The sequence below is a fragment of the Neovison vison genome, chromosome 2 (genome assembly GCF_020171115.1).
Source record: "Neovison vison isolate M4711 chromosome 2, ASM_NN_V1, whole genome shotgun sequence".
Classification (NCBI taxonomy): Eukaryota; Metazoa; Chordata; class Mammalia; order Carnivora; family Mustelidae; genus Neogale; species Neogale vison.
The window spans coordinates 205,228,812-205,247,192 of record NC_058092.1 but is presented as its reverse complement, the minus strand read 5'-3'; the positions used below and the strand labels follow the sequence as shown (position 1 = coordinate 205,247,192).

The window sequence follows — 18,381 nt, the reverse complement described above, 5'->3', positions numbered from 1 at the left end:
AAGAATCCACAGATGTAATCAATTACTAAGGGCTTTATTATCTCATTTAATTGCCCCATATATAAGTTTTGCTATCCCATTGATCACATAAGGAAACTAGAGCTCAAAAAGATTAAATAACTTAGCCAAGTTCACAGAGCTAGTAAGTGGCAGCCCGGATTCTAATCTGTTTCTCTCTCCTTCAAAGTCTGTTCTGCTGTGCTGTTAAGAGCTTAGGAGGGCAGCAAAGTGGGTGATATCTCTCTGTGAGGAAGAAGAAAACTAGATGAAAAAGGTGATGGGTTACATAGATAGAGAGAAACTATACTTAAAAATAAGAACAGCATTAGATGGAGAAAGACTTCAAGTGGAAGAGAAACGATTTATCATTAAGGAGTAAGCATTAAGGAATAAGCCAATAACGTTATACTTACAGGCATAATTTGACACAAGTCGTCAGTGGTCACACTGCAGATGCCTACTGGTATATTTTGATCACTAGGAATGATGGGAGGGCTCAATAATTTCTTGTAACAGCAGGGGGGGAAACGAATATCCAAGGTAATGCTGTTATAAACAGCTAGTCCCATAAGCTATGCATACTGAATGTTAAGCATTAACATAAAATCCATGACAACAAATGAGTTTTGAATTATGCATCACTCTATTTCTTGCATACTTCTTTCAGATCTAACACAGACTTGAATTAATCCCACATACTTCCTTTTATCTTCCCTTTATTTTACACAATGTAATTCCTTGATTACCAAGAGTCATGTGAAAAGGGGGGGGTGGCTGATAGTATTTGATGATTTCTCCAGAAAAATTGATCTAAGATCACAGCAGACAGCAATTTCAAACGTTTCATAAATTATGTGACATACAAGAAAACATCTTCTAAATTTATTCTAGGTTTAAATGATGATGGTGATTTTGTAAATAGTAGAAGCAATTTATTCAGAACTCAATGGAGAACACACTCCTAATTTCGGTGATCATTTTAACTATTTTAAATCTAAATACAGACTATATAAAGAGAGCTGAACTGAATAAACATACGGACATGGACACACACACACACACATGCTATTGATAGACTAACATGACAATTACTCTCTTACGGAAATACTTGGAAGGCCTTTATTACTTGGAGTGTACACAAAGTGTTCAGGTTAAAAGCTACAGATGTTGTCTATATAAACCCTGACCAGTTATATTTTATTTATTACTTTTATGGCAGAATGTAAGTCATCCATTTGCTGAAAGAGGGGTATTAAATGTCTTATTTCAGCTGTGAAATAAAGATTATTATATCTTTATTTATCTTTCTTAAAAGTCATTAAGTTTATAGGCTCAAAAGGAAATCTAAACATATGGGCTGGATAAATTACTGAAAATTATTTTAAAAAATTGGAAGATAATGAGTATTTCAATTTACCAAGGCAGAATGAAAGTTAATAGTAACTTAAGGAATAAATAGATATGTTATTTTATAGGTAACTATATCAACAGAGACTGAGTAGTGTATTCAAGGGAAAGATACTGAAAAGGAGATCTAATATGCTTCCATACTTGTGATAACAGCTACAATGACAGTGACCATAATACTATGATGGTTACCATTTATGATTATCTACCACAGTGACAAGTTCTAAGCATTTTTCATGAAAAATTTTTAAAAAATTATAACTCTAAAGGCAGGTCTTCTGCAGATGAGGAAGCAGGTCCATAAGATTTGCCACAGGGTAGCTTTATATGCAGACTACAAGGTTTCATTTCACACTAAGCCAGTCCGTGCTGGCTGAAGCAAGGACGAGATGGAGGATGGGGCAATTCAGTTGGACCACTGAGGCATCAGGTGGTACAAACAGGGTAGATTTTGAAAACCTTCTTTCAATCCCCCTTTTGGTCAAAGCTATTCTAGTTAAAAAAAAAAAAGTTATATTATGGCTCTTCATGCAATCTTTAAAACATTTTATAATTATTATTACAGGTTTCACCATAACATTTCCTGTAAACTACAAAGTCTTACTATATTTAAAACTGAAGTATTAGGAATGCAATGTTGGCAGAACTACTAGACCAACAAATCTTTGGTCCTGAAACTGAAAGTGAGTATATATACAGAACTAACTATATTTTCTCAATAGAGAATGCACATTCTCAATTTTTATTTCTCACTTTTGACAGATCTGTCACCTACTTACATGATTATAATCCATTACCAAATCCTATTTTTCCTGTGAATTATCATGATTTTTCAGCATCAATCTCACTTTCTATAGTTTCTTTTGTGAGTGTGCATGTGAGATAAATACACATAATAATGAGATAGTAGTTATAATCAGTTAATTTTAAATTTAATTAATTAACTTGAAATATGCAGCATGTGTAAATATGCTAAATGTGCTCGCTTTTTCGGGTAATCCTTGAATAGGAACTAATGACTACCACAAAGGAGGTCAATTAGTAAACTTATGGTTTTATGGATAACAACATTCTAAAAATGTGATTTAAGCTAAGTAAGATTTAGTACTGCATTATAAATATTAAAAAGTCAAAATCATCATCCAAATCTAAGCTGTGATAAGAATGTAAAGTATGACAAACATGTATCAGAGAATTCAAAAAGCTTAAAGCGTAGTGAGAAGTATTGGTGACTCAGGCCTTCAATGAAACTGAAGCATTCAACAAACGATTCCTGTAGATAACACTATAAAAAAATTATGGAACTTGGTGCTTTGGACCTTTGAACATGACAACATATGTATAATTTCAAATTAGGTTTACCATCTTAACGTGCTGTTTTCTCCCTGCTAACCTTTCTTCTATCCACTTTCTCAATTTTACTATACCTTCCTCAGGATTTATTCCAATAAATGCAGCTGAACATTCCAAGCCCTCTCTAAGATCACTCCTGATTCCTTTTTTTTTTTTTTTTTATTTATTTGAGAGAGAGACAGTGAGAAAGAGCATGAGCTAGGAGAAGGTCAGAGGGAGAAGCAGACTCCCCATGGAGCTGGGCGCCTGATACGGGACTTGATCCCGGACTCCGGGATCATGACCTGAGCGGAAGGCAGTCGTCCAACCAACTGAGCCACCCAGGCGCCCCCACTCCTGATTCCTTTGCTGAAGATGTCCTCTGTAACTCCCAGGATGCCCTCTGTTTCAATCAAGGGGCCTGCACACTCCTTTGCACCATGCCCAGAACAATGCAGCCTGGTTTCTAGCCATTCTCCCAGTCTGTGTCCTACTCTCTCTAGCCTTGTGCTAATCAGATAGAATGGTTCCATTTTTAAACCTCTACCTTTTCTGGGAAGAATACACTGTTTTCTTTCTCAGAACTCCTTAGCATTTAATGTCAGAGTTATGAGTCTTTGGGAACTGGGGACCTTGAATTGGTTGTCATCTGCCCAGCTAGATGGTAAATTATTTTTTTCAAAGATTTTATTTATTTATTTGACACACAGAGAGAGATTATAAGTAGGCAGAGAGTAGAGAGAGGGAAGCAGGCTCCCCACCGAGCAGAGAGCTCTGATGTGGGGCTCAATCCCAGGACTCTGGGATCATGATCTGAGCTGAAGGCAGAGGCTTAACCCACTGAGCCACCCAGGCGCCCCCTACATGGTAAACTTCTTAAAGCTGGATATTTTCCCCTCCTTTAAGTTAGGTATCTCCAGTGCATGCTCACTTATTTACTATTCTCTCCTTTCTTCCACAATTGTATTTCTTAGAATTAAAAAAGTTAATGTGGCAGTTATCTTTTCCAATCTCCTACCCAATGCAGGAATGTACTCTCTACTACAACCTGATAGGAATCAGAGGATGGCACAAGGATTTGTATAATTTTAAAAATACTATTCAATAATGCCATAAACTTTAAATATCCCCCTTCCATTCAGTTTTAAGTTTTATGGAAGTTTCTGGATTCAAGGGCATTTTAAAGGCCTAGATTTAATTTCCACAATTTCAATTTATTAAACTAAGCAAAACAGGCACAAAGTAAAAGAACAGAAAAATAGTTCATTACAAATGGAAAAGATACTTTTAATTTTTAAAATGTCCTAATTTTCTGAGAATTCAGATAACATGTGAAATAAGAAATAACTTTATATTTAGATATTTTCAGAGAAAAATATAAAAAATTTATATTTCCTTTTAATTGAGTCTGGTGATATCATATAGCTGTGATACTGCAAATAACTGAAAATCTATTAGTAAATTTGACAAGACTGTTAAATCCAAATAAAAGGCTTAATGTGAAAAGCTTTCCAAAATTCAGATAAAATTCAAAATCTCTAGTGTACTAGCACCTCCTAGTGGAACGTTTAAAGGATACAATTCCAACCAATCGGAATTCAGAATAGTTATCACATTTAAAACTGCTAAACCAATGGCAGTGTGAATCCTTGTGATATGTAAACATGCCTAAAAAAAAGAAACATAATTTTATTAACATGACTGATTAAAAAAATCAAAGTACTAAAAATGTAGATACCACCTCCTCTATTAGAAATAAGACATTTTAGCAATAGATCCATTACAAACCATCTTTCATGTTAAAATATATAAAATATATGCACAATGATGTGTAAGAGCATTTTACTATTTATTGGCATTCTGAACCAATGGTATAAATGTGTTAAAAACAGAAAACTAAATCAGTTGATTTTCTTTTATAAAAATAATAGTTTTATAAATTATGATCAAAATTAATTTTAGTTTATCCATGTCATCTCTATTTTCCATTGCCAGAAAGAGGTTATATATACACATATACAAAATAAAGAGTAAGAAAAATACTTAAAACTCACTTTGAAGAAAAATCTTTTATAGACACTAAGGATTAGATATTAAGGATTATATAGGTATTTTCTTTAATAAGATAAAATTTCAAAGCTTACTTTTGTCTTAAAAATTAATTAATGAATTCTTATTTATCAAAATGGCTCAAAATCTAATGAAAGAGGCTTCAATATTCGTGGGGAGCAAGATAAAATCTTGTTTTTAAGTTCTGCATGTTCTTTATTTCAATGACAAATTTTCATGCGTTTGGTTTATTCAGGAAAGATGGGGATGCAGTCTTGCAAATATATACTTTCAGTCTTTATTGTGTAGGTTTCCCAGTAAGATGATGAACATTTCAATCATCAGTTTGCTCACTTTTAAAAATGTAAATAACCATCCTTAAATTATTCAACATTTATGGTTGACAAAAAAAATCTATAAACTCATACGGCTGGTTAAAAATAACAGTGCCTACTTAATCTAACAATTATGAAGAAACACTGTTCATAAAAATTGAATACTCACCATAATCTGGATGAAAAATTTGGCGAATTAGAAGAAGGAACCATTCTTTAGTCAAGCCACCCATGTCCAAACCAGCTTCTCCTACAAATGTAACTTTCAGCTTCTTTTTTAAGTCTGCTCTTTTCCGGGTTAACTATTTGAAAAATTTATATGGTAGAGATGAACAAAGGGCAGTAAAAAGGAAATTAACTTTTTCAATTCTGGGAAATGCATTAGGCAATCTTTATTTTTATTTACAATGTCACAAAACTCACTCCATCTGTTCATCCAATAATTTGTCAGTTACTACATGAATTAAACATTATTATGTTTGTTGTAGAGATCAAGAGAAAGAATTAGAGGGTCAAAAACCTTGCCCAAAGTTACTGTCTCCTGGTATCATGTTGCCTCCAAGATTTTAATTTAGCAGTTTATATCATAAAATACTTAATTTCCTTTTAATTTTCATTCCTGACTTAAAAAATCACATAATGAAATTAGCCATTATCTTATAATAGCCACAAGAAGATCTGGCTGACATCAAAAGAAATGAAATCTTGCCATTTGCGACAACATGGATGGAACTAGAGCGTATCATGCTTAGCGAAATAAGTCAATAGGAGAAAGACAACTATCATATGATCTCCCTGATATGAGGAAGTGGTGATGCAACTTGGGGGCTTAAGTGGGTAGGAGAAGAATAAATGAAACAAGATGGGATTGGGAGGGAGACAAACCATAAGTGACTCTTAATCTCACAAAACAAACTGAGGGTTGCTGGGGGGAAGGGGGTTGGGAGAAGGGGGGTGGGTTATGGACACTGGGGAGGGTATGTGCTTTGGTGAGTGCTGTGAAGTGTGTAAACCTGGCAATTCACAGACCTGTATCCCTGGGGATAAAAATATATGTTTATGAAAGAAAGAAAGAAAGAAAGAAAGAAAGAAAGAAAGAAAGAAAGAAAGAAAGGAAGAAAGAAAGAAAGAAAGAAGGAAGGAAGGAAGGAAGGAAGATCTGGCTGAAGCACTACACCTACATGAAGCTCCGTACAACCAAAGTATGTTTGGGCCTGAGTACACTCAACATCCCCTGGAGGTCAGACCTCTAAGTTTAAAGAGGAGTAATATCCGGCCTGGAGAAGTTAAAATGACTCATTATACACCCAACAAGTGACAAAGGTGGGTCCAGAATCTAAGTTACATATTCAAAAACACAAAAATGCTCACTTAAGTGTTCTACATAAAATCTTTTTCTGCGGAGTTAACAACAAACCATTAATAAACGTAAATAATGAACATAAGGCTTAATTGTGAATACACAACTGATTTTAACAATGGCACCAGAGTATAAGGAAGTAGACTTACTGACATACAAAAATGAAAAAACAGATTACCAAGACTTTAGTAATATACCACATTGTAGAATTTATTTAAAACTTTAATCAATTAGTCCCATTTTGGAATAAATGATCTATACCTCATCAAGCGAATCACTAACCAGATGTGTCCGTCTTACTTTCATATTTAGAAATAACATGTTCATATCAGGTCTCTGTCTTCGAGATACTTTATCCACCAGACTTTGCTATTTAAAAAAGAAAGCAAACATTTTTACTTTTACTTGTATTTATACCCACTTTTGCTTTTATTTTAATTTCAATTAAAACATTTAAGCACTATAATAAAAATCATTTATATCCTTCTCTATACCATCTCTCATATAAATATTTTTATATACTCAATTATACAAATTACTATTATATACTTCTTATATGTATCTTTTCATTTTGAAGCAATGGTAACGAAAGGGGGTCCAAAATGGAGGACCAAAAATAATTCACCTTCTATAGTAAAGAAAGTTGCATTACAAGTTTCCAGATGACTCATTGCTCAAATAGCAAGGCTTTTTGTTTAATAAGTATAAACATAAAGTGGGAACACTTGAAATGAGGTATATACTACTTATGATAAACCTGGCTTAAGCTTTTTAGATATTGCATTTACTGGAAAAGCACAGTCAGTCTACTTTTAGAAAGTAATTTGTCAACATTTAGAAATATTAACAATGTTCATACCCTTTGTCTCAATAATTCCACTTCTGGGAATTCTAAACACAAAAAATATACAGTGAGATGTTCATCACAGCACTAGCTATAAAAGCAACACTTTAGAAATATATAATATACGTATCTAATGGAATATAATACAACTATTAAAATGGATGGTTGTAATTATGTAAATAATATGGAAAGTATTTAAGAAAGGTACAAGTGAAAAAAGCAGGGAACAAAAGTATATATATAAAACTGTTTCATTCTGTTGCCTTTTAAAGATATTATAGAGAAGAAATATCCAAAGAAAATTTATTAAAATGTTAACAGTTTGGATATGTTATGTTTGGGTAATGGAAATGTCTGGGTAATGGAAATGTGGGTAATTTTAAAAATCTATGGTTTTTCAAAATATAAATAATGAGTATGTAAAAAACACATTAAAAACACCTATTAGAAATATATAAGTATCATAGGAAGTCTACATGCTTATACAATTTATTTCAACTTATGTAATTTAATTAAATAATTTTTATCACACTACTTCATCTTCTTTGGTAGCAAAGAAAAATTACTGTAGACTAAAGATGACATTTCAGATATTTTAAATAATGCAGCAAAAGACTTAACTAGATAAATTAATACTACAAATCTGTATAAGGTTATGTCCATGATTTTGTAGATTACTACAATAAAACACTAATTCAGAGCACTTTATTTCTCTAATTTCCAGTTCTAAAGGCTTTTAATAGTTTTGCATTTTTTTCCCCCTTCTTCTCTGGGTCCTCCCTCTGATGCTCGGACTGCTCTATATTCCTATTTCATGGACTTACTGTCCTAACCTTATTTCCTATGTTGTACTCCTACTCTAACTCCTGGAAAGCCACCACACTGGAAATATCCAGCAAACAAATTTATACTAAGATGCTAATTGTAGCCAAGGCTTAGTGGCTACTCCTTCCATCAGCAATATTTAATAGAAAATGCTTGGAATGAATGAAATAATCGCTAAAAGGTAGAATTTAGATACAGTCTGATGAGGAGGTTATTTTTAGGTTGGGGAATCTCTTTTGCAGCTTCAGATACCATATAAACTCTTGTTTACATTAACTACCTATAAGGATGTCTGTCCCTTTGTCAAAATAATCACCAGCCATTAATTCCAAGTGATGTGGCAGTTTACAACTTAAAATGTTGGGCAACAAGCAGAAGAACAGATAATGGCACTTAACTCTTCAGTCTCTACTCATTTGTGTCCATGCTCTGTGGAAGACAGCCTGTGACAGAGTCTACAGCTGCCACTCTCCTTTTAATTAGAAGAAAATTTCATTAAAGGAGATATTTGATGTTTTAAGTGTGAGTGACATGGCAGAAAACTGCTCAGGGGAACTGAGATAAAATTCTAGCTCTTCAGACTTTTTTTTTTTTCAAATATAAAAAAGTTATAGCCCAAAGTAAAAAAGTTCTAAAAAGGCACATGAAATTACACAAATGCAGCTAAGAGAAACTGCCAAAATGCCAATATAGACTAATCTTTGAGCCAATATTAAGCCGAGATTAAGCAGTAATTCTGATGCCAAATATACCTGTTTAAATTTACTTTTCAGGGAGGTAGAGTGGCTTTGGGACTCCCTTGGTACACACAGGCAATAATGTTTCTTCTAATATTCTCATAGTCAGTGTAAGCTGACTCTGGGATGTCACCAGTCACTCAAATCTTTTGTCCTGCTCTGTGATAGAAAAAAATACTCACCTTCTGGGAACTGAATTACTGAAGAATAAACTTTTCTTATTTTTTAAAGCATTTTAAAGTATTATAATTTATACTTTAGGAATGTTTTTATATTCTTGGACAAGACATGGAAATCATTTCTTTTTACTCTGAGGATCTCTTTAAGATTACTAACAACCTTCCCTATTTAAAATAGTGAGTGTCCTGAAAGCAGGTACTCAAAACATATGAGCATTGAAATGTATAGTCTAGCCCTGTAATAAAAGAAAAACTGCTCACTCAGTCTGTATCTCTTAGAAAACATACCTAACTTTACTGAGTCGTGCTGAGACACAAGGGCTGGTTGGGCAGAGAAGGGGGATAAAGACAGGTCCAGAGATAAACTTCCTCCTGCTGCATGGTCTGCCTACAGCCAGTCAGACTCCTACCCCAGTTTCTGTAGGTCTCCATGCCTTTTGGTTTCCTAAGAATCCATAAAACATCTTTCACTTCTTTGGGACATATTTCTGTTTCCCAAGGTTGTACATAGCCTCTAATTTTTTTTTTTTCTATTTGATTTTCTTAAAACCTAGAACACGCTGCTGTGGTTTGAGTGGTGTACTCTTAAGGACACCACTTGCCCTCACTGCAGTCTTCCCCAGTGCTCTGCTGGCTACCATCGAGTTCGAATATGGGATCCACAGAATAATGTCCAACAGGTTCCCAGTACTTTGGTCTGTGAGAGGGATTTCATCTTCTTGCTCTATTTATAATATAATGAGAACCTCATGAGGGGTTATCTCTTTCCTATATTGTGAACAGGTTTAAGCACTTTTGGAGGGAGTTATAAAATGAATTTTACTTTTAACATTTCCTGATTATGCTAGAACAATTCACAAGACATTTGATTTATTTATTAAATTATTTACTGTATTGATTATAGTCAGCATAAATGTTTTTGTAGCTGGCTTACCCTTGCGATGCTTATCATCTGTTGTTCTGAGTCTCTTTGAATAATGATTTTTTTTGCAGCTATAGAAATAACGAATGGGTACTGACAGAAGGAAAACCTGCTCAACAAGTGAAAACAGAAAAAGCAAAATGGTGTATTTTTAGCAAAATTATACTAAGGGAATATCTAAGGTACCCCTCCTAACAATATAAAACATCACTTTTGTATTGTGTTTTACCATTTACAAAATGATTTTATGTGCATCATTTCTTTTAATCCCCACAGCCTTGTGAAGTCCATATCATTACTAGACGTGCTGTGTGTTCACTCTCTAGAGGAATCTACATCTAACATTTGGAAATGCACTAACCACTTATTTGGTTCACACAAATCATTTCAGTTTATGTACAGTCACCTATAGATCATTACCTGAGAGAATATGGCCGATACGAGAACCCAGAGGCAGAAGTGCTCATGAAGGAGGATTAGGACAGAAAGTTCATGCACAGAAATTACTATAAAAATCCATTATTACCTGGTGTTTCTCATGTGCAAGCTTCAGAAATAGGAAATCTAGCAATAACTATGGTAGTAAAAAGCAAAGTAATAAATTTAAGATCAATAAAATAAAAGTATGTTGCTGCTGTCATTGTCTTTAATGGTTAGTAGTATGAAATGGTATGTATTTGTAAAGACAGGACATTATGATCAAAGGTCAAGAAAATAACTAACTTTCTCCCTTCAGAGCTGATCCTGTGGTATATAAAAAAGCCACAAACTACCCAGAGAGAAATGCATTTAGGGGGAAATAGTAGGTTGCAGTGACACTTCAGGAGACAGACTCCATCAGAAGGGGCTGCAGTGAATCCATGAGTTACAGCTGGAATCCATCCAAGTATAGTCAAGTACTGGGTGCAAAGAAGGCATGATGAGGAAAAAGGAGATTGCCCTAGTGTGAACCACAAATAAAACCACTTTCTCCTGAATGCAACTGTTAATAAAGTTGTTCAGTACTAATGTGTAACAGTTTTGATATCACTAAGTGCTAACTAAAAGCTTGGAAATGAGGTCTATCTATCATCTATCTATACATCTATCTATATCTATATATATCTTGGTCTTATTACTTATTTTGGAAAAAATTTTGAAAATATTCCATATTTTCAAATGGTGTGGCTTAACCCTTCCCTTGTCATGCACATAATACTATGTGTGTGACACACTGAAATAAACAGTTGTGGCTGCTCATTGCCAGAGGAGACTTGCCCTTGGGCTCCAGGTCTCCCTCTAAGTCCAGGCTGGCTTCCCCTAAACTGAAAGGATCATAGGATCAACAGTCCTCTGAAAGCCCTTCTTGGTACCCAGTGCTGTGGCACAGTGGTTAGAAGAGCTCTGTATTAAAAAGTGTCACTAAAATATGCACAGTAACTCTTAGAGTTGTTTTGTGGTTTTGCCTACAACATTATAATTATATTAAAGTTGGAGAAAAAAGTGTGCTTGTAAAATAAATACTTTCTCAAGAAAATATCCATTGGACAGAACAAAGTCCGAGAACAATTCTTGTTTAGTTCTGAGTATCAGTTATGGACGGAGATATGTCTAGAAGGCCAGTCTATGGTTTTGGCCAATTCTGATAAAAAGGGTCCCTGGCAGATTGAACCAATTTATAAACTAATTTGGGGTTTTGAGATTACTTATATCCCTACCATAGCTCTTAAGTCTCCTTTAGAACAGACACATTCTCCACGGTATCACATGGTCTGGGAATAAATTATGTTTGGGTTAGTCATGCTGGTTTAATCCAAACTGTGAGTGTGGATATGAGTGCAGTATTTTAAAGAATTTGGTCAAGCTTTTTGAAAACCTATTACACTACTATAATAAATAATTTGAGGCAAAGCCCTTTTGCTATAACTCCCATTCTTTTTATATTGTGTATAAGGGACAGAATGAAGGAGAAAAGGAGAGAACCGTATGTGTGTATATACGCATGTGTATAATTACTGTTTTAGAACAGGCATTGGCGAACTATGGCCCATGGGATAAATATGGTCTACCACCTGTGTACAGAAAGTTTTTTGAGACAGACATACTTGTTTATTTACATATTGTCTAACGTTGTTTCTGTGTTACAGTGGTATACCAGAGTTCGTATAGTCCAAAGAGCCAAAAATATTTACCATCTAGTACTTTACAGAGAAAGTTTGTGATCCCTATACTGGATGGTAGCATATAGAAGGAGAAGATACAAGAAATTTGCACACTAAGATAGAACTTTTCCCTTCTAAAGAAGATGTTAAACTAAAACCAAATTAACATGTACTCAAATTCAAAATGTAAGAAAAAGAAAATGCTTTAAGAAATATAATGATGTTTCAAGGCTGGCTATCTAAACTATAAGTTTATATACAAAGTTATGTGCATACTTAAATTTATTTATACAAACATCCACTCATTATTTGAATAGTATTTCATTTAGTTAAGTAATCAAAATGAGCTTCTGATTGTACCTGTGAGAGTTTCCAAAGCTCTGCCAGGTGTGGTATTCTTCCATGAGATCAATGTGATCCAATGTTGAATTATAGAAATCAGTATAAGGAATAAGGGGAGGATGAACCAAACTGTTTGCAGTATCTGTAAAGATAAATTCTAACAATGATCTTTTCTAACATGTGCATGATTCATTCTAACAAGAACATTTTAATGCTCACCAGATAGCCTTTATCTAGAAATTCCCATTTTAAGTGACTATAGCTCCAAAATTTTTTTTAAAGATTTTATTTATTTATTTGACAGACAGAGATCACAAGTAGGCAGAGAGGCAGGCAGAGAGAGAGAGGGAGAAGCAGGCTCCCCACTGAGCAGAGAGCCCGATGCGGGGCTCGATCCCAGGACCCCAGGATCACAACCTGAGCAGAAGGCAGAAGATTTAACCCACTGAGCCACCTAGGCACCCCAATAGCTCCAAATTTTAAAAGTAGTTTTAAATTGTGGTTCAGGGGAATGCCTGGGTGGCTCAGTAGGTTAAGTGCCTGCCTTCAGCTCAGGTTATGATAGCAGAGTCCTGGGATCTAGCCTGCAACCTGGGCTCTCTGCATAGTGGGGAGCCTACTTCTCCCTCTGCCCCTTCCCCCGCTCATGTTCTTTCTCTCTCTCTCAAATAAATAAAATGTTAAAAAAAAATGGTGGTTCAGAGACAACCAATCATTTCTTACTTTTATTAAAAAAACTTGTGGTAGGGATTAGAAGAGTATAGTAAAGGGAGTACACAGGTGAGCACTGCCTCACATACTTTCCCATCAGTGTGTTCTCTCCTAGAAGTTCTTGGGAATCAACACAAGTTCCTGCTTTCTTAGGGGTCTCTACTTAGTAAGTCACATGCAGAAGACCGCCAGAATACAGAATACTGCCCAATAAAATGCATAAAGCTTTTTCATGCTTTTACAGTAAATGTGAAATTCATTATCAAAACAGAAAATAAATTACAACTCTTCACTTCAAAGGAAGGTTTTAAAATTTAAGAAAGCCTCTATAGTACTCTGAGATCCTTATAGAAATGTCCCTAATATCTAACAAAACAGAAGATAGAGTAATAAAACCTACTAAGTAAAGCCAACACTTTGGATGCTGATGGGATCCACCAGGAACACTTTGTTATAGGTGGAAATTCTTCAGGCTTTGCAGGAAACAGGCGCAAAGAAATAAATTGCAGCAATCTCTCTACCAATTGTTTGAACCTCTTCTGGGATAATCTGGTAAAGATTTTGAAACAATTCCAATCAAATCACATTTTCTATTTTGGCAATATGTTAGATATCAAAGTGTATCCTGTACATATAAAATTTTAGAATATCCCCCCCCCAAACTCTACTTCTTAAGTTGCCAAATATTTGAAAAGATGCAAAATCTTACCTGGAGTATTGTTTCTTAAATAAGAAATAAACACCAAAATTACTGTAACATTAGCATTAAGCATTTCATTCTTAAGGCTTTCAATATTCAGTCAACCCTTGTTATATTTAGACTCAGTATTTGCAAATTTGCCTACTTGCTAAAATTTCATTGCAACCCCAAAATCAGTATTAGTGGAGCTTTCAGTCATGGTCATTTGCAGATGTGCATAATTCCCAGCTGAGGTCGAACAAAGAAACACTCTGCCTTCTTATTTTAGCTCCCATACCATAAATGAGTATTCTTCACACAGTTTACTTAGTGTCATGTTTTCCACATTTTTGTGCTTTTCTGTTAGTAATTCTGTTGTTTTAAAATGGCTCCCAAAATGTAGTGCTAAAGTTCTGTCTATTGTTCTCAAATACAAGAGGAATGTGAGGTACCTTATGGAGAATAAACTTGTGGCAGATAAAATTGGTTCAAACATTAGTCATAGTGCTGTTGGTCGCAAGTTCAAGGTTAATGAATCCACAACTTCTATCAAATAAGATGTCTTTACATACAATGCTTTAAGGGGGGGGGACAAGATGGCAGGGTACTAGGAAGAGGCGTCTTTTCAGCTGGTATCCCAAAGTGAGCTGATTACCTACCAAAGAACTCTGATCACCCATGAAATCAGCCTGAGATCAGAATTATACACGTCTGGATCTCTACAGGGGCAGAAGACGCCAGTGAGCAGGTAAAGCGGAATGGGAACAGCGGACTGATATCGGAAGATAAACAAAAGGGGGAGGGAGCCACCAGAGGCGACCGGTGCAAAAGTAATACCCCGATACGAGCGAGAGTGCCCTGTGTCTGGGGACCAGCATTAACTTGGAGACTGGTTGAAAGCACTCCAAAAGAGCAAAGGATCTCGGGGGCAAATTGTGGGAATCGGGGCGGCTAGGGACAGGGGCTTAAGTCCCCGGTCCCAGACGGCCTTCCCGGCGTGGAGGCAGAGAGAGTGCGGCGGAGAAACCGGCTCCTGGTCCCTAAGCCGCCAGCGCGCCCTAGAGCGCGGGGGTTCCGGCTCCTGTGAGGGGATGGGAGCTGCGCTGGTCTGCAGAACGCGCACTAGCCCTACCACAAAGCTTGAGATGCCCGCGCACGTCCCTCCAGCTCGCCTGGGTTTCTAAGGCCCGGGGGCGCTTCTTGACCCGGGCCATTGTTTCAAAGTCAAAGCCGCGCGCGCGAAACTCTTCCCCGGACAGAGGCGCGCAAAAGCCCAGCCTGCGGCTTACGGACCAGCGCCCCGTTCTCAGTGCCCCAGACGATCACCCGACCCACAGCCGCCTCTGAAAAGAGGTGCGCGCAAGCCGGGCACTCCCAGCCCCGGCCGGCGGCAAAATCTCAGTGTGCGATCGCTGCTTGGAACCTCTCTGGCGGTCAGGAGCTCCCAGACAGCCGCCACTGCCTTGGCTTTGGGGACGAGCAAAAGATCCTGCGCCCCCAGGGTCTTTAACTTGGAACCTGCACTGCCAGCGTCCAAGGGGGAATTTATTCAGCTTCTGCACCCAGACTGAGGCTTCTCTCTGAGACGGAGATCAGGAAGTGTTCCAGGGTGCACCTTGACTGCACCAGAGTTGATACATCCAGCTACATCTGTTCAGTCTTCTCCCACCAAAATGACTAGGAGGAGGAATGCCCAACAGAAGAAAAATACAGAGGATGGACCTTCTGCAATAGAGCTAACGGCTATCAACATGGACAATATGTCGGCAAGAGAATTCAGGCTAACAATTATCCAGGCAATAGCTAGGTTGGAGAAAGCCATGGATGACCAAACAGAATTGATTAGGGCCGAACTGAAAGCGACCAGACAGGATGTTCACAATGTTAGGGAGGAGCTTAAAGCTACATACAATGCTTTAAAAATAAGATCATGTATTCATCAGTTGATGGGAATACTATGACCAGCAGCTCATAGGAGCCTAACCCTGTTATGTCCTAAAGGATCAATGATTCAGTATCTGTTAATTCAGTGTTAGCAGTAACTTTATAGAACATAAATATCATGAATAATGAGAATTGACTGTATTTAAAATTAATTCTGAAAATATTTTGCCTCTAACATTTTCTCAATCATGGAGAAAAGTCATTGTTTATATGAGTACAGCTCTATGAAAAAACCAGACTGTATTATTTTATAAATTGATACTGATGGCTAAGCTGTAGTTTATGATGACATTATTAGGTAAGGAAAAGGCACTATGTAAGTAATGGTGAGACTGACTGACAAAAATAGGATATAAAAAGACACAAATTGAAACAGTATCTGAGAAAATCAAGTTACCACTATCAGATATAAGAAAACCACTGACAGGCAGGTGCTGTGTAATAAGAGAAAGCAGTGGATAGAAACCTCTATCCACTGGGAGCATTTGCACCAGCAAAATGGTTACTTGCTTTATACATAGATTTTTAATTATTCTCTCAGTGGTACTAAAGGATATGTTTATAATTGGCTTTGAAGTACTGTTAATTAGAAGATCATTTCTAGAGACCTGAAAACATTTAAATACAGTTTATTATAAAATCACTAATATCAAACTTGAAACTGTACGATTATACGAGTTCTTATTAATATGATAGAATGATTTACTTTTTAAACCAGTGAACTAGGAAATGATGATCAGCTTCCACTAAGGTAGCTATCTGTCGTAGCAAGTGAGCATAGATGACATACGTAGATGTATTATTAAATTGAGGATTCTGAAAAAGATATTAAAGATAATTGTGTTAAAATTTTGTTAACATGAAAGGAAAGACACTAAGCTTAATGAGCTAAGTGGTAAATTAGGAAACTAAATTTAAGATTATGAAATACTGGGTGAAAACCTGTAAAACAATAATCTATTTGTTTAATTGTTTAATTAACAGAAACTTTGATTTTTGGCTGTGGTATAGCAGAAAGAGCATGGGCTTTTAGACAGATCTGGGCCTGAGGGCTGATTCTACCACTTAGGCATGTTCCTTAAACTTTGAGTCTCAATTTCCCCATCTCTAAAATAGGAATAATAGTATCTATCTTACTTAAGTAGTGAAAAAGAAAATGTATGTAAGGCTCCTAGCTCCATGGTAATCACTATTATCCAATTAAATTAAAAAAACCTGTTCTTCCTTGATTAAAGAAAAAAATGCTAGAAAAAGTAAGTAAGAACTGGTTGTGAAACCTCTGCCACTGTGAAATGAATTAGTGGCACATTTCACAAAGAACAAGGAGAGAGCCACAACACTGCGCCTGACAACTTGCAAATATCAAAGGGACACTGAAGGAGTGCTTAAAGCCTCTAGTTACATCTCTACAACCTAAACTCTTAGCGCTATGTGCATTTCAGAGCTTCACAGAAAAAATGAGTATTACTGAAAAATAAACTGAAATTGTGCCAGCTAAGAGAGCACCATGTATTCTTCGAAACTGACTTACTGGCAAGAGCAAATTCAAACCCAGAGAGTGCCTCTCGCAGACAGCCTCACCTGGTGGTGCTCCTGAGACTGTGTCAAGGGCAGAGCTTTTGGCTGACACACAGACTCACTCAAAAAATCTGAACTTCACTTGTCATTTCTCTAGCTTTTACTATCTACATACACTTCCTCCCTTTCTTCTCGTTTTGCTTTTGTCCTTCCTACTTCTCTACTTTCCATTCTTGTATCTTTCCACTACCTCTTGTCTACTTGCGTTTTTCCCACTTTTACTTTTTTCCTTTCTTCCCTTTTTATTCCTAATGTGCGTATTTCCTTTTATTGGACTTAACATTTAACTAAACACTTCATCTTACTTAACATAATGTTTTACCTTTAAATGAGATAATAATATACACAAACAGCTTTTGTAAATTGTAAAGACTAATACAAAAGCAGTATGCTGGCTATGTAATAACATACTTCTTTCTCAGAAAATAATACAAACTAAAAATTGGTTATTATTTGTCTAGACCTTATTTTTTTGTATCTACGAATCTATATCTCTCAAGAGGAAAAAGTTCATCAGGTTTGCCTTAGCAAACATAAGCAACCACCTTTACTTCTCCATTAGAATTCTAATGGGAGCATTTATTTAAAATACCTAGAGAAGTTAGAAACCTACTAGTTGGGAAATAAAAGAAAGTTCTGACGCCCATTTAAGCTAGTTATAAGAGGTTGACTGGATGAAGCAGAGGTGCTTCCATTCTGCTTGATCCTGAATACTATAGCAGAAAGGCAAGAACTACATTAAAATTTTAATCCAAAAGACAATTTAGCTTCCCATTGTTTATTTGTTATAACCTTAATGTTCTGGTTACACTATAATCTAAAAACTATCAATAACGTTGCACAAAACAATACTTAGTACTTGATATCATTTCCCTTAACACACGCATAGACAGAGATCTGAATTAGACAACTTCAATTCTTGCTTTCTTACCTGTAAAAGTATAAAATATGCTCTAAGATCATCTTTTGTTCGTGGACTGTAAAAGAAATATGCAT

General features: G+C 35.9%; 1 protein-coding gene across 2 annotated transcripts in view; it reads right to left on the bottom strand.

Annotated features, from left to right (window-relative positions):
- HECTD2 (HECT domain E3 ubiquitin protein ligase 2) overlaps positions 1 to 18,381 on the bottom strand; it is a 74,859-nt gene that overhangs the window by 12,404 nt on the left and 44,074 nt on the right. Inside the window, exons 7-15 of one of the 2 annotated variants that reach the window (XM_044240092.1) lie at positions 18,317 to 18,362; positions 16,514 to 16,623; positions 13,585 to 13,733; positions 12,492 to 12,615; positions 10,003 to 10,099; positions 6,745 to 6,852; positions 5,293 to 5,425; positions 4,319 to 4,407; positions 414 to 572 (exon numbers count right to left, since the gene is read on the bottom strand). In XM_044240092.1, coding sequence (XP_044096027.1) covers positions 414 to 572; positions 4,319 to 4,407; positions 5,293 to 5,425; positions 6,745 to 6,852; positions 10,003 to 10,099; positions 12,492 to 12,615; positions 13,585 to 13,733; positions 16,514 to 16,623; positions 18,317 to 18,362 — 1,015 coding nt within the window. Of the gene's footprint in view, positions 1 to 413; positions 582 to 4,318; positions 4,408 to 5,292; positions 5,426 to 6,744; positions 6,853 to 10,002; positions 10,100 to 12,491; positions 12,616 to 13,584; positions 13,734 to 16,513; positions 16,624 to 18,316; positions 18,363 to 18,381 lie in introns of those variants that run through there. The other variant, XM_044240093.1, reaches the window with a different exon arrangement.